Raw genomic sequence first — 23,500 nt, 5'->3', positions numbered from 1 at the left:
TATCCTGTCCTCACTTTTATTTTCTTTGGTTTACTTTACTGTTCTTTTTCTACTCTCTTGAGATGGGAGCTTACTTACTATTTTCAGCCTTTTCTCTTTTCTAATATAAGCACGAAAGGCCATAAATGCCCCTTTAAGTCATGCTTTAGCTGTAGCCACAATTTTTAATATGTGATATTTCCATTCTCAGTTTCAAATATTTTATAATTTCCATTATGCTTTCTTCTTTGATCCATCTGTTATTTAGAAACACATTTCTAAATTTCCCAACATATGGGGCTTTTGAAATTATTTTTTTGTTATTGATCTCTGGTTTATTTGTGCCGTGGTCAGAGAATGTACTCTGTATGATTTAAGACGTTTGAAATTTCTTGAGATCTACTGGTTTTTGTAAATATTTCACGTCTTGAAAAGGAGAATATTCTGCAGTTTTAGCCATAGTGTTCTGTAAAAGTCCACTAGTGAAGTTTCTTAGTAATACCCTAATTGAACATATTTCTACTTGTTCTACCAATTACAGAGGGGTGTGTTTTTCAATCTCCCATTATAATTGTGGATTTGTCTATTTCTGTGTGTAGTTCTTTTCTTCATATTTCTTATATTTTAAGACTGTGGTATTTGTATACAAATTTGAAATTGTTCTATCTTTCTGGTCAATTGGGCCATCTGCATTATGAAGTGAGCTTCTTTATCTCTAGTGATTTTTCTTCCTGATACTAAAATAACTGCGCCAGCCTTCTTTTCGTTAGCCTTTGCATGATATATATATATATATATATATATTTTTTTTTTAACCACGCATTTACTTTCACCTTTTCAGTATCCTTATGTTTTGGAAATGTCTCTTGTGGATGTCTCTTGTAAATTGCATGTAGTTGGATTTTTATCCAGTCTGATAATCTCTGTATTTTAACTACAATTTAGTCCACTTGCATTTATTGAATTATAGGACATTTGAATTTATATCTGTCATTTATATGTCCCACCTGTCTTGTATTTATTTTTCTCTCCATTCTTTCTTGCTTTAGGATCAACTGGGTTGATTTTCTTATTCTATTTTCCCCCTCTAATAATTTGGCTAAATACTATACTCTGCATTTCTATTCTTTGTGTTTACCCTGGTAATAACAACTTGCATTCTTAACTCATCAAAGTCTAAGTACATTTGATATTTATTTTCATTTTTCCTCCTGAAGAATATGAGGATCTCAGAACCCTTTACTCCATTTAAGTTCTATGCCGTTGTTGTGTATTTTAATTCTATTTTTGTCCAGAAGACATTGTTATTGTTTTACATTATCAATGTTCTTCATTGTTCTTTACTCCCTATTGCATCAGACGTCTGTCTGTGATCATTTTCCTCCTGCCTGAAGTTCCTCCGTTGGAATTTCCTTTAGGGAGGGTCTCTGTTCGGGGCAAAGTCTTAGTTTTTGTATTTGTAAATGTTATTGTTTCACCTCGTTCTGGAAAGATATTTTCACTGGGTACGTAAATCTAGGAGTACATTTTCACTAAATTTCTCAGATGATGGTTATTTTCTCTCAGGGCTTTGGATGTATCTTTCTACAGCCTTCTGGCTGGCTTCCGTTGCTCCTGACAAAAAAGGCAGTGTAAATCTATCATTTCTTTTTTCTCCTGTACCCCAGACAGGCGGTTTAGACTTTATCCTGAGGGGAACAGGGAGCTATGGAAGGTTTTTAAGCACCAGGGCGACCCTGTCAGATCTGCATTTTAGAAAGCGCACTCCGGCACTGTGTAGACTCAGGATCGGAGGCGATGGCAGGGAGAAGGTTGTTGCTGCAGTCCAGAAAAAGGACAATAGGTGTGGAGAGGAGGAGGTCAGAGAGGCAGGACTCGGGGTCATTGCAGGCAGGCGGTGGGAGCCGGACCGGCACTGATGACTCGGGTTCCTAGCAGGATGAATGGTGGTGCCATAGCGGAAACAAGGGGGTTGGAGTAGGTGGGGATACTGAGTTAGTCTGCCCTCAAGATCCATTCATTCCACAAACAGTAGAACACCTACTAAGTGCCGAGCAACAGCCGCGTGTCACTGGGGACTTGGGCTGCGTGGCAGCAAAATCTGTTCCGCTGTGCACCTTAGATCCACCGCGGCCACACCTGCCGCCAATTACTGCCTAGCGGGGGTCCTCGAAGCAGCGGCCGCGTGAGATCTGGGCGTCTCAGCACAACCGCCTACAGACGGACTAACGGACGGAAGGATGAGGTGGAGGCGTTTGCTCAGGGCTGGCCAAACCACGCCGCCCCGGAGCCCGGATCTAGAGAGACCACGGTGCTGTGACGCCCGGACAGGTTGGGAAACCTCGGCCGTCCCCGCGCTCCCGCCGCCCGAGGGTCTACGCAGCGACCCCATCTGTCTTTGGCGGGAGGTGCGGAAAATGGCCTCTCCGCTCTGCCCGGGTCCCCACCTGCCCAACTGGAGTCATGCCGTTTCCGGCCCCTCAGAGTCACCGGGAGGATTTTAGGAAACGCGTCTGGGTATTAAGATCTCGTCCCACCCCGGCGCGGAGAGGCGCACGCGCCAAGTAAGTCCCGCGAGCCCGCGGCTCCAGTGAGCGGCGCGCGGCCCGCGGCTCGGGCGGGGCGGAGCTCCGTCGGGGGCGGGGCCTAGAGGGGGCGGAGCCGGGGAGGAAGGGTAGGAGGGAGGGGCGTGACCTGCCCGGCGCGAGCCGAGCCCCCGCCCCGCCTCGCCCCGCCCCGCCCCCTCCCCGCGCGCTCGCTCGCCGGCTCGCGCGCGCCGAGGAAAACGTTGCGCAGGTTCAAAAATGGAACGTCGGCAGCGTGAGGGAGCGCGAGGGGGTGTGCGCGCGTGCGCGTGCGCGTGCGCGCCCGGGCGAGGGTGACTGGGACCCCGCCGGCCCGAGCATCGCGCGCCGCAGCCGCGGCCCCGCAGCTCCGCCCCCGGCCCGGCCCGGCCCCGGGCCCTCTCGCCCGCCGCCCCGCATGGAGCTGTCAGCCATCGGCGAGCAGGTGTTCGCCGTGGAGAGCATCCGGAAGAAGCGCGTGCGGAAGGTGAGGCTGCCCGGGGGCGGCTCCCAGGACCCCTGTGGGGTCCCTTCCTGTCCCCAGCACTGTTCCCTCCACGCTGGAGGCGAGGGAGAAAGTGAGGCGAGTGGGCCCAGGCAGCCCCTCGCTGCCGGACTCGTATCCCCCCAGCCCGTGCCTCAGTTTCCCCTGCCACCTTGTAGGGCGAGTAGTATAAAAGTTGTCGCCCCAGCATGCTGGGGGCAGCTGAACGCGCCAGAGCTGGAGATTAGGATCGGATTGTCGGGATCCTGAATGCCATCCTTTCTCATCCTCCCCTCATTCCAAATATGGGGAGACTGAGGCCCAAACTGAAGAAACGGCTTGCCTCGTAGGTTCGCGTCGGAGCTGGGTCTTGAACACAGGACTCTGGACTCCTGGTGCCAAGTCCTTTGAAGTTGGAGGCGGAGCTTTGGAAAAGCCTTCTCCAGCCTCTTAACTCTAACTGCCAGACTTCGACCTTTTCCGATCCCCTCCACACCCCCACCTCCACGTGTCTCCCCCTCTTCCAGTGCACACCCCTCTGTCTTCCCCACCCCAACTCCCAGCCCCTCTCGGCAGGGCTCAGTGAAGCCGCCTACAGCGCCTGGGCATCCTGGAAGCTCCTCCCCCTTCGCCTTCGCCTCCGCCTCCAAAACATACACGCTGCAATTTAAGGAGGCTTCTGTTCCGCTTGGTTCGGTCCCCACGCCTCCAGGCTGGACTTTGGCCGTGCACACTTCCTGTGCACACGTTTGCAAAGTGGTTTGGCCCCAGACAGGAGGTTGGGAATGGAAGTCTTTGGGGGAAAGTTCCTGTCCCGGCACTCATCACCGTCCTTTGCCCTTATCTCTCTGCAGCCCCTTGGGAGGCTCCAGCGGCAGGGCTGGGAGGGGTCTTAGAGTTCATCTCTTCGCATTTGACAAAGACACAAACTGAGGCCTGGGCTGGAGAAGTGACCTGGTCAAGGTCACACAGCAAGTTAGAGATGGTGGTAGAGCAGGAGCTCCAGTTGGCTGATTGCCAGCTCATCTTTCAAGAGAGAAAACTCAGTCCTGGCATGTTGGGCTAAGGGTGACAGTCAGGGTGGGCCAGGACCTTCTTTTCTTCCCCTAGCTTCAATGGGGTTGCTTTCTGTCTTCAAGTCGGGGCTGCCCCTCCTCCATCTCCCTTCCCCAGGGTTTCCTCGATTTTAATTTATTCCGCAAAGCCCAGTGCTTTCCATGCTGTAGCCTAAGCAGGTACAATAATTACCCTCCTTCTACATGGGGCTTGAGGGGGTAGAGCCAGGAGCATCATTCCTTTAGCTATTCATTCAAAATAAAGTCATTGAGGATCTGTTAGGTACCAGGCACTATTCTAAGCCCCAGGGAGGGAGCTCCTTCCCTCATGGAGCTGGCATCCTGGCAGAGGAGACACAGTGAAAGAAAATACAGATGCCTTCCAACTAGGCTGTATTGGGAAGAGAACTGTAAGGTGGGAGGGAGGTTATTAGGAAGGGTGGCCAGGGCAGGCCTCTGAGGAGGTGGACGTGTCTTGGTCCAATGTGGAGGGGTATCACCCATCAGACAGGGCTGGACTGGGAACTTTTAAAGGCCCCTGTCACTTCCTGTGTCACCTATGAGGAAGGAAGGAAACTGGCTTTATTTTCTAACTACTGGAGAGGTGATCATCCTGTCTCAAGGTGAAGATTTTGTCAGCTTTCTCTAGGGGCCTGCCAGGATCAGAGTTGAGAGTGGGTTTAGAGTTGGAGTCACTGGCCTGTCACCTCTGTGCCAGAGGCAGCCTCTCATAGGGATGGGGCTTACAGGGCTAGAGCCATGTGGGACACCCCAGGGAGGAGTTTTCTAGGACTTGGAGAGTCTTCTGATATAAAAAGGAAAGAGAATTGTGGTCTTAGCACTGGGCCACTGGACACTGGGTCTCTGGCCACACACATCCCCACAGGGTCTCAGTTTCCCTACACAAGGCGAGCTCCATGCTCCTGCCACAGAAGCCCAAGAGGTGACTGGGGCCCAGTGCACTCCTGTGCTCTAGTAGGGAGGACAGTCTAGGGTGGTTATGCAGCAGCCAAAGTTTGGGGATCTCTGGTTGGTGGAGATCTGGTGGGGAGGTCCCTGACTATGTTAGGGGACATCTGTCTGCAGAGGGGATTGGGCCTTACTATCCTGCGAGTGGTCATAGGGGCATCTGTGTATCTCACCATGTCTCCTTCTCTCTCTTTCTTCCAGGGTAAAGTCGAATATCTGGTGAAGTGGAAAGGATGGCCTCCAAAGTAAGTCTCCTTTGTGTGTGAGTGTCTGCCTGCCTGTACTTCCTCCCGTCCACATTTTACCCTCTCTCCTGCCTAGCTTTTCACTCCCACTGCCGTAGTAATGGCCAGCAGACCTTGATTAAATCACCATCTTCTCTGGGCCTCAATTTCCCCTCTGCCAGTTGAGGGCCTTGAAGCACATGAGGGTCAAGGTGGGCCACCCTCAGTCGCCCTCCATCTTCTGGTTGGATCTGGGCTCCCCTGGCACCTGGGATGTGAAGGCCCAGCATCTTGGTTTCAGAGATGGCTGCCTGCAAGGTGGAGGGGCCCTCAAACTACAGCAAGTACTGTGCCAGGTGGCTGTTCATGGGGTTAGGCAAGACAAATCTAGCCAGTGGGGCACCAGTCCTCAGTGCCATAGAGCTAGGGACGGAGCCAGTCTACAGAGTAGGTTCTGGTACAGCCTTGTGAGGCAGCTGTGGTCCTGATCTCTAATGATGAGGAAACAGGCCTCGAGAAGGTAAGCAGCTTGCCTTAGGGCACATAGCCAGTGGAGGCAGGCTTGACCTGGGCCTCTCCACTTTCAGGTATCTCTTCTGTGCCTCCTCCATCTCCCAGTTAGGGGGCAGGGGGCTGGGTCCAGGACCTCTCCCAGGTGCTCCACCCTCCTGCTAAGGCCCAATCAGGAATCCCCTCACTAACCAATCACCTCCCAGCAGGGAGTTGTTGGGACTAGGAAAGGAATGAGCAGGTGCTGGGGCCTCCTCATTGGTCTGTGGGTGTCCCACCTCCCTGCCCTGCCTCCTGGAGACTGACTCCTGGAATCCCCCTCTGCCCAGGGCTCTGCTGCCTGTCTGTGCTAGTGCTGTTCTGCTTTGCTGGTGGGTGGGGGAGGGGGGGTGACCAGGTATTGGGTCCTGGGAGTGTCTTGGACATGTGATAGTGAGAGGCAGCAGGGGGGAAGACAGCCCATGCTGCCTCAACTTCCCTGTTTGCAAAATGGGTTCAATAGTCCAGGCCCTGCTCTCTCGCTTTGTGCATTGAAAGGCCTGGGGCGTATTCAGGATGGCCTGCAGGGATCTTGATGATTAGGTTTGATGGCTGGCCAACCAGGTGATGCACTTGTTCATTCCTGCTGCCCCTGCTGCCGCTTCCCAAACACCTGGGACAAGGATAGTCCCCTCCTCCACTGGGCAGATGAGAGGTAGACTTCCCGCCTGGGTGAAGAGGCAGTAAGAGGAGCAGGAGAGCTAGAAAAAGATGATGCTAGGGGTGGGGGGCATATTCCCTGGGTACTCACTCCCCCCTTAGCTTCTGCACCAGAAGGCATTACATGGGAGTGTGTTCACCAGTCTGTTGGCCTTCAAGGCACTGTTGGCTATTCTTCCTCCTCTGTAGACTCCCTTCTCTAAACAGAGGTACTTATCTATTTAAATTTCCTTCTCCCACTTTTCTTAATCCCAAATTAATACATCTGCCCATCAGAGCTTCAGTCGGGGGAAGGACCTGGCACTCCAGGAGCAGTCCCTCCATGGTTCTGCTGGTTTGTGTCCCAGCCCTGAGGCCACTTTTTTCCTAACATGCTGAGACCACCAGATGGGCCCTCATGACTGCCTTTTGTGACCCCCAAGGGGGTTCTGGGAGCCCTGTTTGGATAGATGACCTGGAGCATCTCTGGCTCCACCACATTTTGGTCCTGGGTTCCTGACCTGGCTCGCAGCTAGACAGCTGTGAGCCCTTGGGAAGTTCCTCAACATGGTAGGACCTCTGCTTCCTCATCTCCAAATTGGAATAAAGTCTCTGTCACAGCATTGTTTTGAGGATTAGATGATGGATATAGAGTACCTGGTGCATGCTTAGGCCAGACCAAGCACTTAGGGAATGTGTACTTAGTAAATGTTGGTTTCTAGGTCTCCCCTGAGTGGGAGAGGCATTTGGGGGATTCCATTCCTCACAGGAGCCCAAAGTAGCCTTAGCAATCATTTAGATCAGTCCTCTCATTTTTCAGATGGGGAAACTGAGGCCCAGAGAAAGGAGATCATTACAATAATATAACTGCCAACCTGGTGTAGTGTGGTACCCAATTTATGCCATCCACTGCACCACACTCCACTTCACTTGGGAGAACAGCTTCAGTTGGAGAAGCAGGAGAACCAGGGCTCCTTTGTAACCCACTTGGTTTTCAGTCTCCCCTCCTCAGGGGGCCTTACTTGGAGAAGAGGCCGAGAAAGAGTAGGGAGTGAGTAGTTGGGCAGAGTGCTCCTTGCGAGCCTGGGAGCCTTGGCTAGGGCACTGCCAGCCTGGGTGAGACGGGAGTCAGTCTCATGCTCCGCAGCACCCTTATCGCCCTGATTAAGGAAGCTTATTCTTAATAACAGAAACCCTGATTTAAACGAACACTTACTCTGTTCCAGGCCCCTGTTAAGCCTTTTCATGCCTTGGCTATTTTCTCTCCGAACAGCAGACAAATGACTGCCCTTCCTCCCCAGCAGATGGGGCAGAGGAGCTATCTTGCTTGTTCAGGAAGGAACAGCAAAAGGCACAGGGAGGGTCTGGGGGCACAAGGCAGAAGATGTTAAATAATCAGCTACAGGTGCTCTTAGCCTCGAAGAGACCCACAGATACCCCACTCTCATCTCAGCCTGCCCAGGACCCTGCTGCTACCCCTTTGCAAACGCTTTCCTTTTCTCTGTCCTACCCTCAGATGCTGCCCCATCTGGAGAGAGGATAACCCCCATGGAGCTTTAGTAATGATATTATCAGTGGGTACAGCAATAACCAGGCTACCTAACAATAAACCCCTATTAATATCAGACATTAGCCCATAGCATTGCCTCATGGCAACCCATTTTACAGATGGGGAAACAGCAACCCTCCGCATTGGAGTGCTTGCCCAGGCTCATGCAGGTGGGACGATTTGAACTATGGGTACCTCCATTTCCCTACCTGTAAGACGGAGCTCTAGCCTCACGAAGCCCTGCGGAAGGCTGTCTGAGACAAAAAAAAAAGGGTTCATAACAGTACCAGACCCAGAGGAGGCGCTTCTTTGGCCACCAAGGCCAGGTTGAGTAGTGGCAACACAGAGTCCAGCGTTTGGCCCTGGCAGGTGTGTGTTTGCGCTCTCTAGGCTTTTGATATTGATTTAATTAACGCTTGTTTGCTTTTATTATGTACCACATTGATCTAAGTGCTTTATGCAGCTTAACGTATCTAATCGTCACATCAACCTTAGAAGTCAGATACTGTTGTTAGCCTCTCTTCACCAATGAGGAAATGGAGGCTCCAGCAACGGACTCTCTTGTCTCACCGCCGCCCTGGGCACTCTCGCCGGAAGCCCCCCGCATGGCTTCTCATTTGGGCACCTCTAAATCAGAGTAGGGGGCTGGGGCGGGCCTGGCTCAGCGGGGCACCCCGCCCCTGGCCCGATGGGGGCCTGCGCGGCGGGTCCCAAGCGGGGCGGCCTGGAGCCTGTTTACCCGGGCTTGAGGGAGGGCAGTGGTGGGCGAGGCGGGGCGGCGGTCACGTGGCCGTGTTTACCTCTAAGCCGGCGCGCGCCGTCCCCGCCCCCGCCCCCCATTGGTCGGTCGGGCAGTCTGGTCGCGCGCACCCCCGTGCGTGCTTGCGTGCGAGCGCGCGCGCTCGGTGGGCGGGGCGCGCGGCACAGTGAAGTGGATCCCTCGGCCCTCCACTGAGTGCTGGGTCCCTGCGCTGCTGACGTTCCGTATCTCTGCGCGCAGCGCCCGGCCACACGGGCCCGGAGACCCAGCCCTCGACCTCTCCCAGGGTGGACTCCGCCGGCTGCGCGCTCCGTCCTGCCTGCGCCCAGCTGTTCTCAAAAGCTTGTTGGCCTTCGCTGTGGCCTCTAGCTCCCCACACTGCGGAGGGCGGAGAGCCGGTGATGGCCTCCGCTTTAGGAGGGGCGGGGGTGTCTGAGAGGGTGAGGCGCTTGTGCAACGCTCCCCCACTCCCCGGCCTTCCCCACCATCGAGCAGGGCCAGGCTTCCTGCTGCCAAGTCTCACCCTCTGCCATTGCCTTAGTCACCCCGACTGCCCCAGGCCAGAAATAGTCCCGCTAAGTCCTCTGACCCTTTCTGTGCACCCACTATGTGCTAGGCCCCGGGTCAGACGATGAAGACGTGGCCAATCAAATAGTGCCTCTCTCCCAGACTTCACGATCCAGTGGTGAACCAGATACCTTGACATGTGAGGGACCCAAAGGGAGAGGGTAACCAAGATTCAACTAGTTCTAACTGCAGACTGGCATTTACTGGCTCAGTAACCTTGGCAAGATGCTTAACTTCTTTACCTCAGTTTCTTACCTATAACCTACCTCATAAGGGTGTTACAAGAAATGGCTGAGTCCCTGTGGTAGTCGGGCTCCGGCCTCTTGCTGTTACTGTGGTGGTGGTGGTGGTGGTGGTTATTCTTAAGAGGAGGAATTGAAGTACAGAGAAGGTGAGGGACTTGCCAGGAACCACATAGCAGCTACATCAACAAAAAATAGGCAGGGCAGTGGGGAAATGGGCAGGGCAGAGCAGACGAGAGCACTGAAGAGACACTTGAACTAGAGAAAGAGAGAGGGCCAGGAAGGGGACAAAAGAGGAACACAAAATGCCCTCTCTCTTCTTACTGGTTACAGTTGAGGAAATTGAGCCTTTGTTGTTGGGGGAGGAAGGTTTGAAGTCTGCCAGCTTCTGGTTGTTTGTAGTTTGGGCTTTACGTGAACTATTAAACCTCGGTTTCACTTTCAGCATTTCTTCAGGGTGAGCAAAACTCTGCGGTGGCTTCTCCAGCCATTCCTAGAACACCTGGGGGCTGGGGCCTGGGCTGGGCGCTCTGGGAAGGGGTTGCAATCCTCCAGCCAGGACACCAGCCTGATTTATCAATAAGTATGGCAGGTGCCATGAGCAGCAAGGTCCTGGAGAGCAGCAGAGGGGAGGGTTCATTCTGTTGGAAGTGGGACAGCTTAGAAAGGATGTCAGGGAAAGCTACAAGGACCCGACTCTTAAAGGATGAGTGAAGCAGTTGACCGGAGGACTGGGGCACTCGTTCCATTTATGGAAGTCATATAAAATCTGCTTTTCAAAGAAAATTATTTAAACAACAAGAAAAAAGTGAACTGATTTAAAGGCAGATACTAAGTAAATAATAGTGCAGGTGGAAGGAGGATGGCTGAGCTCTGGAAATGCCCGGGTCTGTCCCACAGGGAATGCTGTCTGGTCTGGAAGTGGTGGAAGATCCCTTGTGGAAATACCTCGGGGGTGTCTGCTGTAGGATCCCTGCACCATTCAGTCACCAAATTCCTGCTGTGTGCAGATGTGTGTGGAGAGGGAGGGAGCAGCTCAGCCGGGGCAGAGGCCAGGCTGGGGTATGGGGGGGGCTGGGTACCAGAACGATAATAAGCACGGAACACTTCCTGTGCACCAGGCGCTGCTCAAAATAGACACGTGAATGCATTTAATCAGCACAAGAGCCCTTTACAGATGGGAAAATCAGTACAGAGGTGTTGAATAAATTGTTTAATGTTGCACAGCTAGCAAGAGCAGACCTGGGCTTTGAACCTGGGCAGTCTGACGCCAGAGCCCCTGATCTTCACTTGCTCTTGCCTCTTATTGGGATGGAATCTGGGGACTTAGAGGACCTGCCCTCTTCACCTGAAGTGAACAGGGGGGTCTAGTTGGGAGCTGGACACAGTCATTTATAGGGTGGTGTGATCAGTGCTCAGAATGGGGGGAGTTCCGGTGTCACTGAAGCCCCCAGGAGGCCCCCAACCTAGCCTGGGTGGCCAGGGACATGGGATTAGGTGACAGTTACACTGGACCAGGAGGGCACAGAGTCCTGCAGACAGTGGCCCTGGTGGAGCAGCTATGGCTTCCTAATTGGGGGTGGGAGGGTAGGCAGAGCAGCTCTGACCTCTTGTTCCTCTCCACAGGTACAGCACGTGGGAGCCGGAGGAGCACATCCTGGACCCCCGCCTGGTCATGGCCTATGAGGAGAAGTAAGGGGGCTCAGCCTGCCATGGGGCTGTGTGGAAGGCAGGCTCTGAGGTTTTCTTAGGGAGATGCTGCTGGCTTGGCTCTGAACAAAGGGCACGGGCATGGGGGCAGGGGTCTGGCAGGGACAGCCCAGTCTAGTCTGCAGCTGGGGGAAGGTGGTGGGCACCAGGTTCTGGGACAGCAAGGGCCCTGGCTCCTTCCTGCTGCTGGGTGATATTGGCCACTCAGCTGACCACCCCAGGCCTCAGTCTCTCTGCTGTTGTTGGCCACCCCCAATAACACCTGCCCCAATCTCCCCAGAATGTAGGAGTTTCAAGGTAGGGGTTTCAGTTGCAGCAAAGGAGGTGAAAATGGACACAGAGGCACCCTGCATGCATGGGGCAGCAGGGTCAGTCATGCCCAGCCATGCCCAGTGATGGACCAGAGAGAGACTCCCCCAAGTGACCCTCTCACCAAGTCTGATGGAACTCAAGAAAGGCCAGAGGAGGGAGTGTGGCTTTGGAGCCAGGATATCTGAGTTCTGGTGCCTCCTGCTTGGTCACCTCCTCGGTGGGTGGCCCTGGGCAAAGCTGCCCCTCCGGGCCCCAGTCTCCTGCTCTGCCAGTGCTCTGCTGTGATTCTGCAGGTTGGTCAGTGATTGGCAGCTCCTCTGATGGGCCATGAGGGCACATCTTTGCAGGGAGCCTTTGATAAAAATGTTGTTTCTCCTTGTGGGAGGGCCTTGTGAGCATAATCTAGCCATTCCCTTCGCTGCATGAGCCCCAACGTTACCAACCTCCCTACCAGTCAGCTGCCCAGTCTTTCTGCCTCACCCTGACCCATCGACCCTGTACCGTTTGGGCCCGTTTTATAAAATCATCATTTTTATTTGTCTCCTTTTGATAACCTCTTGAGACAAGGATGAGGGTCTCATCTGACAGATGAGGAAACTGAGGCTCTGAAGAGCTAAGGGACTTGTCTGGGAACCTCACAGCTGGGAAGCAGCCCAAGTAGGATTTAGCCTGGGGAGGCTCCTGACTCCAAGTCGCTGTTGCTCCTCTGCCCCTCCTCGCCCCCTTCTGATGGCTTCTCCCCTAGGAGGTCTCGTGCTGCTGATTCAAAGGACTTGTGTGAATGTCTTCCTAAGGGTAATAAGGAGTCAGCTAATTCGTTCTTTCATTTGTTCAACAAATCTTTATTGAGGTCCTTCTATGTGCCGGGCACTGCTCCAGGAATTGGGGGCAAGGAACAAAATCAACTAATGTCCCTGCTCTCACGGGGCTCACATTCCAGTGTGGAGGGAGACCTGCAGTGAAAAGTACACCAGATACGGATGGTGCTGACTGCTGCACAGACAGGGTCGGGGCAGGGAGTGAGGGCTGGGCAGGGGCTGCTGGTTTCAGTGGGGTGGTAGGTGGTGGTGTTTGACCAGAGCCTTAGCTAAGTAACGGAATAAGCCCAGTAGGTATTTTAGAGAAGAACATCTCGGGTGGAGAGCACAGTGAGTGCAGAGGCCCTGGGGTGAGGGCCTGTGAGGGCCAGCATGGAGGCAAGTGGGGCTCTGAGTGTGGCTGGCTGGGTGGTGTGGGTGGGGCAGGGGTCAGTGATGAGGCAGGGTAAGGCATGGGGGAGGGGGGGGACAGCTGCAGGAATGAGGAACGCAGCCCAGGGAGGGCCCTGTGAATGCTGGTAGAGGACTTGGATGTTGTTTTGAATGAGCCAGAAAAGTCAATAGTTAAGGAACAAATGAGGAGCTTAGCGGATTCTACAGACCCACTGTGTGACTTGACTTCCTCCTTCTTTCTGGGTCTTGGTGAGGTGGGGGTGGAAGGTGGGTGATGACCATTTTAACACCTGCTTTGCAGGGTATTTAAGATACTCAGGAGTCTGGCCAGGGGACTCTAATGGAGGAGCCAAGAGGGCAGTCAGGGCTTGCTGGGGCTACGCCCTGGATACTGATGGGCAGAGGGTCCAAGGCTGACAGAAACCAGGCCCTCAGTAGGTAAGGACTGGACAGAATGAATGCCCCCACCTTAACCTCCCAGCCCTCCTCACACAGTTTGCACGGCAGGAGCAGGGATGCTGCAGATGGGAGGCCAGGTCATGTGGCCTGGGCTCCGGGCCTGCCCCGCTGGCCCTGTCTCGGCCCCCAGGCCTGACCTGGCCAGGCCTGGAGCCCAGAGCTCAGCATCTTCAGTGGCAGAAATTGTTAAAATTGTGGCATCAGGCAACTGACTTAATCTGTCTATGCCTCAGCGATAAAATGAGGCTAGAAATCGTGCCTCCCTCTTGGGTGGCTGTGAGGGTTAAAGCATTGAGAGCAGTGCCTTGTACAGAGTGTCCAGGACATGATACTAAAAATAATAATAAACAACACTTACACAAATGTAATAAATACATATTATCCTTCCCCCACCCCGAGGTCCTTTCCTTTTGCCCCCGCCCCCACTTCTTCCTCCTTTTCCTCTTTCTTCTGTTCCTTCCCTCTCTCTTCCTCTGTTATTTCAGTCTTTTTACCCCGCATTTTGAGAAATAGCAAGGACCTCCCTTGCTCCTTCCAGGAGCCCTGGGGTCATCTAAGAAGGGAAGCTCTTGGCTCCAGACAAGAAAACTGAGGCCCAGACAAGAAAACTGAGGCCCAGCCAAGGTCTCCCATCGGTCAGGGTAGAGCTGGGCCTGGAGCAGGGTGTCCTGGCGCCCAGCACCGGGTTCTGAGATGATTCTTGCCCTCGGGGTTTGGGAGGCCTGGCCTGGCATGGGTATCACATGCCCTGGGTGCTTCTCTCAAAAGCAGGTTCTCGGGCCCCACAGCAGACCTGCTGAGGCCAACTCCATGGGGAGGGAGGGCCCTTCTTCAGTGCTCCTGGAGTCTGATGTCTGGGCTGCCTCCAGGAGGAGCGAACCTCGAAAACAGACTCCACAGATCCACTGGCTTAGCTGGGCTCAGGTTGAGAGACTGGCCTAAGGCCACAGAAAGTATGAGTGGAATGAAGTGAAACAGGATGAATTTTCCCACCACTTCCAGCATGGCCTTGGGGCCTCTGTGTGTCATGTGGCTTTGTACGCGCCCTCAGGTTGTGCCTCATGTGTTGTGTTTGGATGTGAGGAGGGCATCCAGCAGAGAGTGGCATCTACTGGGGCCTGAATATGGGCTAGTTTTTCTGTCCCCTCCCCAGCCAGACTGTACAGACAAGTGGGAGTGGTCCGTGCAGAGGCCAAATGGGGGAAATCTGGGGAGAGCTTCATGTAGGTACGAAGGACTCGCCTGCCTTCTCATTAGCTCCCCTGGGACATTCAAGGCAAATTTGATTGAGAGGTTTCTATACAAGTTTCCTAAGAGCAGAAACTGGAACTGCATTGTTTTGGGGGGCGTTCCCAGTGGCATGAAGAGCAGAGCTTGGCACGCCCCTGGAGCTGTGAAGACCCACATATTTTTGGAGATGCCCCCAAGTCCCACCTCAGCAATTGGGACCAGTGGCTGTGTCCTCACCTTTAGTCAGATGGGAAGGCGGAGCCCTGGGAGTTGAACATGCGACCCCATTGTTATGGCCTAAAGAAAGTGATGGGAGAAGCCGTAAGGCAGGTTTGGGGATGGCCTGTAGAGAGTGTCCCCCTTCCCCATAGACAGCAGGGGGCCGGGTGGAGCGGATGCCTTTCCCTTAAATGTCACCAGTGTTTCCTTTTCTTCTGCCATCTGCTTTGCACCCCAGGGAGGAGAGAGACCGAGCGTCGGGGTATAGGAAGAGAGGTCCGAAACCCAAGCGGCTTCTGCTGCAGGTAACCCCGCCAGCTCTGGTGCCCGCCCACAGGGCCCCCTTGCTCCTTGCACCAGCCCCTGCCCCATTAGAGCATTTGCACCAGCTAATTCAGCTGAACCACTAACCCTCCTGGCCTCTGCCCAGGGCTCTGTGGGGTAGAGCCAGGCACTTAATGAGTATGTTTCAGTGGAAGGAGTTGGGAAAAGTCAGAAGGTGGGGCTGGTGCCCGAGAAGACACCGTGGGTGGGAGATGCTGTGGAGGGAGGTGGGGTGAATGTATGGCTCATGGGATCCTAGAATTTTCAAAGCTAAGAATCTTGTAAATGAGCCTTTTTGATGCTCAAAGTCCCTAAAATACAAAATTGTAGTATTTGAGAACCTTAGAAACATAAGTTTCAGAGGAAACTGAAGTGTGTGGAATTTTAGAATCCAAGAAAAGGAGAGTCCTAGGATTCTGAAACCATACCCTTAGAATGTCCTAGAAATGTGTCATTTTGAGTGAGAAGAAACCCTCTGCCCCAGGTGGGGTCTAGACTCTGGCAGCCCGTATTACCCAGGTCTTGGGGACACTTTGCTGCCTTCTCTGGTTTGCACTGAAAAGAGGATGGAGCCTCAAGTAATGTAGTTATGTGATTGAAGGCAAGCCTCTGAGCTTGTTTTTTCATGTGTAAAATCAGGATGATAAGATTATGTGCTGCCCTTAATTTAATAAGGCTCACCCAGGTATTTAAAGCCAAAAAACAAGGCCTCTTGGTCCACGTGAAGTGTGAGCCGTGCCCAGCCTCCTGTTCACTCTTAATTGTAAATCACCTGAGGCTTTTGCCAGAATAGATGGGCCTGCCTTCCAGCGGTGGGCAGGTTCCACAGAATTTGGTGTGAATTGGGTCCTGGGAAGGGGAGTAGCATCAGTCAAACATCTTCTCCACGCTAAACTCTGGGCTCCATGCTCTTCACAAATGAACACACTTCATCTGCACACCAAACCTACAGGGAAGGTGTATCAGTCATCTATTGCTGTGTAACAACTTAGCAATAAACTGAGCTAACTTAGAGCAATAAACACTTACTGTATCACACAGTCTTGGTGGGTCAGGAATTTGGGAGTGCTTTAGCTGGTCCTTAGTGATTCTAGTTCAGGTTACAGCCATGATGTCTTCTGGGAACCACTCACTTGAAGATTTGACAAGGGCCTGAGTGATCTGTTTCCAGTGTGGCTACTCATGCCCAGTGTATCAGTGCTGGATGTAGACAGGAGGCCTGGTTCCTCACCACTGGACCTCTCCATGGCACCACTGGGTGGCCTCCCAGTATGGCCACTAGCTTCCCCCAGAGTGGGCAATCCAAGACAGAGAGCAAGGACAAAGCACAGTGTCTTAAGTGACTTAACCTCGAAAGTCCCACACCACAGTATTCAGTGTAGAGGGGACTCCACACAGGTGTGAATTCCCAGAGGTGGGTATTTGGAGCTGTCTTGGAGGCTGGCTGTGTCAGTTTCTGCATCATTTCACTGATGAAGAAACTGAGGCTTAGGGAGGCCAGTAGTTTACCCAGAATCACACAATTGGATTAAAGCCCAGAGCTGACTCCTGGTGCTCCTGGATCTGTTATTGGCTGTAATTTTCCCATGGTGAAGTAGAGGAGGACAGAATTGTATGAGAGTTTACTAGTCCTGTGATGATAGCCTAAGAGCTAGGCTGAAGGAGTGGGTGTTGATAAAGCTGCATATAGGATAAGCCCTCTTAACATTGCAGTATTTTCGCAATCTCCTCTGGGTTCAGCCCTCCTCCCATTACCGTAACAACCCACACCCCCTGCCGAGTGATGGCCATTAGCAGGTGGGACTGGGAATGGAGTTTGCACATGAGATCTTTGCTCCCAACTTGAGATGGGGCAAAACTTTGACTTACAGGTCCCATTTGATGGCCTCACTCTCTTCCTGGGAGCTCTTGGCCTCTGGTGACAGGTCATAGAAGAAGGTACTGTCCGAGAGTGATCCAGGCCCTCCCAACATTTAAGCATCAAGGATCTTTCTTGGATTTGTATAAATTTCCCCCAAAGTCAATAAGACAGATCCACAAATGACAAAACTTCAGCCTTTGAATGGTGGAAGAATGTGCCTCCCAGCCCATTTTAACGAGAGTGAGCAGGATGTCAACAGAGGGCTGGACCCTGGTAGGGCCACTGCAGCTCAGAGCCAAGGAGTGCCCTGGAGGGGTCCCAGGGTGTCTGCAGGCAGCTGGCAGTGCACCATCCCTGTGGCTGGGTGACACGGTGCACCTAGTGCTGTGTGTGCCCCTTGGTTGACTTGCCCCAAGAAATTTCAGAGCCCTGCGCCTACCACCATAGCCCTGGCGAGCTGGCTGTTTCAGCTTTTGGGGGCCCTTTAGAAACAAAGATTCCTATCCTATAGTGAAGAATAATTCCTTAATTTATATGCCTCATCAATCCAGGTTTGGTTTTTGTTGGTGAGTTTTCAGTTTGTAGCCTTGTGTGCTCTTCTGCTGTGTACCAAAGGAGTATGCCCTGTGGTCCTGTCCCTGAGCCACTTAGAGCGCTGGGGAGATAAGGCCGCACCCGTGGGCTGCGCTGGGCCAGGCCGTGGGGCCAGGGCTGGGTCTGGTCAAGGGCAGCACTCTGGGCGGTGAGGGGTGCTGGTGGGGGGTGGGGTGGTGGCGGGCTTCTAGCTGGGAAACGTGGGGAAGGGCACTCCGGGTGGGAGGAACAGCATGAGCAAAGGCGCGGCAGTGGGTGGGAGGGCAGGGCTGACCCGCCGTGCCCTGGCTTGCCCCCGCAGCGGCTGTACAGCATGGACCTGCGGAGCTCCCACAAGGCCAAGGGCAAGGAGAAGCTCTGCTTCTCCCTGACGCGCCCACTCGGCAGCGGGAGCCCCGAGGGGGTGGTCAAGGCGGGGGCGCCCGAGCTGGTGGACAAGGGCCCCTTGGTGCCCACCTTGCCCTTCCCGCTCCGCAAGCCCCGCAAGGCCCACAAGTACCTGCGGCTCTCACGCAAGAAGTTCCCGCCCCGCGGGCCCAACCTGGAGAGTCACAGCCATCGACGGGAGCTCTTCCCTCAGGAGTCACCGGCCACGGACGTCCTGCAGGCGGCCAGCGAGTGGGAGCCTGCTGAGCAGCCCCCCGAAGAGGAGGGTAAGGCGGCCAGGCCCAGGGCCCCTCAGAGCTGGAAAGGCCCCTCGAGTCGTCAGGCCCAGCTGGCCCCATGCCCAGAGAGGGCCTGGGTGCTCTGTAGGCCACGCAGCCTGCGGGGGCCCTGGCGCCCAGCCCGGCGCTCTTCCTATGGCCCTGCTCGGGATGAGCTCGTGTCCAGCCTGGGAAGATAAATGTAGCTACCTCCTCCTGTGTGTCCGTCCTTGAACCAGCCCTGCCCTGGCTGGAGACTCAGAAGATGGTCTGGTGTTGGGGGTGGGATGGGAGGTGGTCGACATGCTGCCGCCCACTCCCACCTTCCCCACCTTGTTGCCAACGCTGTCCCCGTCTTTCTTTCTTTGTCCCGTGGCTGCAGCAGATGCAGATCTGGCCGAGGGGCCCCCTTCCTGGACACCCACGCTCCCCCCAAGTGAAGTGACAGTGACCGATATCACGGCCAACTCCATCACCGTCACCTTCCGCGAGGCCCAGGCAGCCGAGGGCTTCTTCCGAGACCGCAGCGGGAAGTTCTGAATCACCATTTTTATTCTTCTTAAACTGTTTTCTTTTGGGCTTGGGGTGGGGATTTCCAGAAAGGGGGAGGGGGAGGGGCGGGATAATTATTTTATTTAACAAAAGAAACATTGAACAGGAGAAGGGGGTGAAATCCCCACACTCTCCCTTCGCCCCGCCCCTTTCTCTGCGCGGATGTTTACAGAGAGGCCGCAGATGTGTCCACGGCTGGGCTTGGGGGGGCCTGGCGCTGCTCTGTCAGGTGGGGTACCATCTCCAAGGCAGGTTGGGGATAGGGACACTTCTGTCACGATTCTTCTCTAGATAGACAGCGGCTGGTCCCAGAACAAAGGAGGAAGGCCTGAACCCTCCCCATTGAGCAGCCCACCCAGCCTTTCTGGTTGGTTTCCCCTTTTCTTGTGTGATGTGTGTGTATGTGTGTTTGTGTGTGTGTGTGTGTGTGTATGTTGGGCGGGGTGGGGGGCGCTCTTTATTTTTAACTTTCCACTCCAGCTTTGTGGGGGGGATATGGAGGCTGGCTTTGACCAAAAGTGATTGGGTCAGAGAGCTGCGGGGCTGGAGGAGGCTTTGAGATTGTGGAGTGGGCCACCCTGTCCCTTTAGAAAGATCTCTCCATTTCCCTGGGGGCGGCTGCCAGCTGAGCTCCTTCCACTGAGAGCTCCCCCCTCACCTGACCTGTGAAAACTGCTCCCTTGCACACCCAGCTGCGTGGGTGTGTGCATACTGCCCACATGACTGCGTGCACATGTCCACAGATGTGTGCAGTGCGTCTTGCAAACCTCCTGTTTAGAAACTCTTACCAGGTGAATGGAGAGGGTGATCCACAGCACAAAAGTTTGCCACGGGCACCCCTCACTCACCGCACCTTGCTCAGCACTTCACCTGACAGGATCTGTTCAACTCGGTGTGCTGGCAGCTGTCAGTGGAGGGCAAGGGTCCAGCCGGTGTGTGTGTTTGAGGGAAGGGGATGGCCTCCGATGCTCCAGGCATGCGGATGCAGTCTTTGCAGATTCACCTGGCCAGCCGCAGGTGCGCAAGTGTCCTCCGTGCAGGTGTGCTGTGCACCAGCACCAGCTCTGAAGCACTTGAGCTCTGTTCTCCCCTCCATCCCTGGGCTCCCGTTCCCTCTGACTCAGGTGACTTTCCAGCCCTTACCTTTTCCCTCTTTTTTTGCCCTCCCTTCTGACTCAGCCAACCCAGATGTGGGTGGTCAGGGAGGGAGGGAGCGTCCCACCACCTTCTCAGGACAGCCCTCAACTCCTGACGCCATTCCTCCTTCCACTCTGTCTCCTCTCCATCCACCCTCAGTGCTGCAGCTGGGGCTAACCTTGTTTTCCTGTCAGGGGGACCTCTGCCATGTCTTCCTGTGGTCATGCTGTAGTGGATGGTGCATCAGGGTGTGGACAAGCCCCACGCCCTGGCAAGAGGCTGTGTCTGCCAGAGGAGGGGGCACTCAGTTTCTGGTCTATACAAATGTGCCCCGTGGCCTAGTAGCTTCTCTGGCAGTGAGGAGTGACCGCTCCCCTCTCCAGGCCCTGTAGGAGAGAAAAAGCCAGGTTAAGGGTGGGCACCAGGGGAGCAAGAGAAAGGCTGGCTCCCTCCCCTCAGACCAGGCACTCCAGTCTCCCTGCTGCCCTCTTCCAGGGCTGTCTCCACAGCCTGACTTGAGGAAGTCAGTAGAATCTTGCTGAGGCTCAAATAGGGCAGTTCTTTCTCTAGACCCTTTCTTCCCAAGTTCCCAAACCAAAGAGAGCCTGCCCCCCATTTTTGTTTGGGGTGCCCTGCTGGCAAGATCCCAGATCCCTGAGTCTCTGTCTCTCCTTCCTCCTTATTCCTTCGTTGTCCAGGGTCAATTCAGTGCTTCCATTGGGGGATGGCTCTCCCCCACCCACCAGATGACTTGATTCACCCCGAGCCTAGGGGGTTGAGTCTAGAGGAGTATGTGGGGGTGGACCAGGGAAAGAACCCTGCGGAGGGGAAGGGCAGCCTGATCTGGGGGCTGTCCCAGAACAGGGGGTCCCAGCAGAGGGGAGGAGGGCAGTGGGCAGGGGCCTCGTTCTATCAGAATGCTGTTGGCCCTGGCTTTGGGACTCGGCTGGCAGCTTCCAACAGAAGTCACACTCCCCCTCCCTTAGGGGACATGGGGCCTCCTCCTTCCTCACGTTGAAGAGATGTTTGTGCAGTTTGCAGGTTTGCCCAGCTCTTTTGTGGGATTAGGCGGCTGCTGCAGTAGAAGACTTCTTGCCTCCCTCTCAGGCCTTCAGGGCCCACAGGGCTCCCTGCTCTCTGACCCTGGGAGCAGGACTCAGGAGCTGTGGTGGAGACTCCCTGGGGGAAGGACTGCGGGCTGTTAGGACCTTCCTGCCCAGGACCCAGGACGAGACCTCATGAGGGGTTGAGAGTGGCCTTGTAGGCCTCCACCGGCCCTGAGCGACTCAGCAGGCTTGGGTGAGAGGGGCAAGGCAGACATGACCCCCCCACCCCACCCCACCGCCACCCGAGAAGGCCAGTACTCACTTGGGGGGGAACATTGAAAAAGTTGGACCACCTGCCTTGCCTTCCCCCAGCCCCACCTGTTTTGAATGTAGAGAGACCGGTTGGTACTTTTCTTTTGCTGCAGGGTGGGGCAAGGAGAATGTTCTCCACCCTGGCACGGCACTTGTAATGCTGCCGGGCCACACGAGGACCACCACTGCTCTTAGGATTGTGGTCCCATAGCCACCTTCCTCCTCTGCTCCTGCCCCAGGGAAGGCGCTTCGCTTGTCAGGTGGTGTAGCTTTTGCTTTATAATTGGCCAGCCTGGCCTCAAGGTCTTAGCACAAGAACGCTTCCTTTGCACAGAATGAGCATGAGCTTTGTTCAGACTAAATGAATGTATTTGGGAGGGGTTGGGGGCACGAGTCAATTCCAAGCACATGCCTTTTCCGACAGTGTGTGCGGGGAGAGCTAGAGTGGACGCAGAGCACGGTTTTATTTTTGTACTGATAGTTATTGGTAAGAGACTGTATAGCATCTATTTATTTAGATGATTTATCTGGTAAATGAGGCAAAAATTATTAAAAGTACATTAAAGATGATTTTAAAAAAGCTCTTGAGCATCCGATCATTCCTTGTGATTGTGTCACAGTTGTGCCAGCGAAAGAGCTCCAGCTCTGGGGGCAGCAGACGGGGACCTTGGCCCCAGGTCTGCCAGTCACTGGCCATGATCTTGGACATGTCCTTTAGTTTTCTTAGACTTCCAGATGTAGTGTACAGATTAATTCTGGTGATAGGTGGGAAAGTGATTGGGAGCTGGAAATGGGAGTGGAGACGGAGGCGGGAGGGGGACGCCCACTGTCGTGGTCCTTGCAGGGTCTCATCAGAGGCTGGGCAGTGCTTCTGATTTCTTCTCCATCTTTTCTCTGCTTCCTGCCAAGAATATTCCGTCCTGGAGCCTAGGAGTGGTCAGCATCCCAGGTCTCTGCCATTGCAGATTCTGGAACCCAGGACTGTCATGGGCTGACTCTCATATACTATTCTGTTCAGCCAAGCTCAGCACACCTGACTGAACCCAGAGAGTAGTAGTCAGAGCCAACATGAGTCAGGAGATCCCTCCAAGCACATCTGTACTTGGGTTCGTCCCTGGAAGAGAGTAGAGACCGGATGGGAACAGGACAGGCAGTGGGAAGAACAGATAAGAGGCCACGTGGCCACCCAGTGGCAGGGGATGGTGGTGGCCACAGCCATGAAAGTGTCAGTGAAAGAGGGAGAAACAGCTCAACGGCCCCAGCTCCGCAGGATGATGGTGGTGGTGACAGCATAGACACTGAGGACAGGGAAGGCAAACCCGCATCCTGAGTGGGTGTCCGGTGTGGTAAGTGTGAACAGCTGACCCCTCCAGTAGGAAAAAAGTCCAATGTAATCAACTTGCCATGAAATTTCCAGCCCATCTCCTTGAAGGATGGCACCACATCGAGGGCCTGCCCTCAGTGTCCACCTCTGACAGGTTGGACACTCATCAGCTGCAGTAACGAACCTTGGGACCGGCTTTGTGAGAGGAAGCGCATGCTGTTGGCCCCATTCGTAGTCTCCATTTCTTCCACCGTGGCCATTCCATGCTGGGCTTGTTGTACAGGCCCTGGGGGGACAAGGACAGGGGCTGGCTGTCATCCACCACCAGATAGGTAGATAGTTCATCCTATCCTCCCATTTCTTAAGAGTTTTCTCTATGGTGAGTGCTCTGGTCCAAGATGCCAAAGTGACCCCAAGCATTTCTCTTTCCTCCCTCCTAAAATCCCAGTAAAATGTCAGTCAAGCAACCAGTTAATAAAATGCAAGCTGAAATGAGAGAAAGATGGATAGCAGGACTGGAAAACAGGAAAGGAGGCATCCAACAAAGGAGAAATGGTGAGGAATTTCCAGAAGGTAGCAAAGTGGCTGAGGTCAGAGCGGGAGAGGAACCAACAGGAGCTGAACGGGCAGCCAGTAGAGGGCGCACGCAGGAGGATTGGTAAGGGGTGGAAACAGGCTTCCTGAGCAACAAAGTCTGGTTTTCCAAACAGACCTCGGGAACACACCCACTCTGGACATTGTGACATTTGAACAGAGTGGTCAGTGCTCGCTTTGGCAGCACATATACTAAAATTGAACAGAGTGGTCAGCTTTCCAGAAATAACCAGCCAGGCTAGTTCCTATGGGAGTGGGAGGTTCTTCCCAAGAGGCTTCTGACATGGACGTCAAGGTCAGGACACAAACAATAAGAGGGAATAAAGTGCTTCCAACAGCCATGAAGCACCTACACCCCCAACCCCGGCTTCTGGTTCTTTGTACCCACTT

General features: G+C 54.1%; 1 protein-coding gene across 3 annotated transcripts; it reads left to right on the top strand.

Moving 5' to 3' along the window:
- The first annotated feature begins 2,718 nt into the window (after window positions 1-2,718).
- CBX7 (chromobox 7) lies at window positions 2,719-21,774 on the top strand. 3 transcript variants are annotated; one of them, XM_032492278.1, is made up of 6 exons: window positions 2,719-3,030; window positions 5,253-5,296; window positions 11,208-11,273; window positions 14,961-15,027; window positions 17,803-18,154; window positions 18,531-21,774. In XM_032492278.1, the coding sequence occupies exons 1-6, from the start codon at window positions 2,962-2,964 to the stop codon at window positions 18,683-18,685; spliced, it is 753 nt and encodes a 250-aa protein (XP_032348169.1). In that variant the 5' UTR covers window positions 2,719-2,961; the 3' UTR covers window positions 18,686-21,774. The 3 variants fall into 3 exon arrangements, with proteins under 3 accessions (XP_032348169.1, XP_032348170.1, XP_032348168.1); XM_032492279.1 differs by having other exon boundaries at window positions 2,722-3,030; window positions 18,082-18,154; window positions 18,528-21,774; XM_032492277.1 differs by having other exon boundaries at window positions 2,724-3,030; window positions 18,528-21,774.
- Window positions 21,775-23,500: the final 1,726 nt, after the last annotated feature.

Source organism: Camelus ferus, chromosome 12 (assembly GCF_009834535.1).
Source record: "Camelus ferus isolate YT-003-E chromosome 12, BCGSAC_Cfer_1.0, whole genome shotgun sequence".
Classification (NCBI taxonomy): Eukaryota; Metazoa; Chordata; class Mammalia; order Artiodactyla; family Camelidae; genus Camelus; species Camelus ferus.
This window is presented reverse-complemented; position numbering and strand designations above follow the sequence as displayed.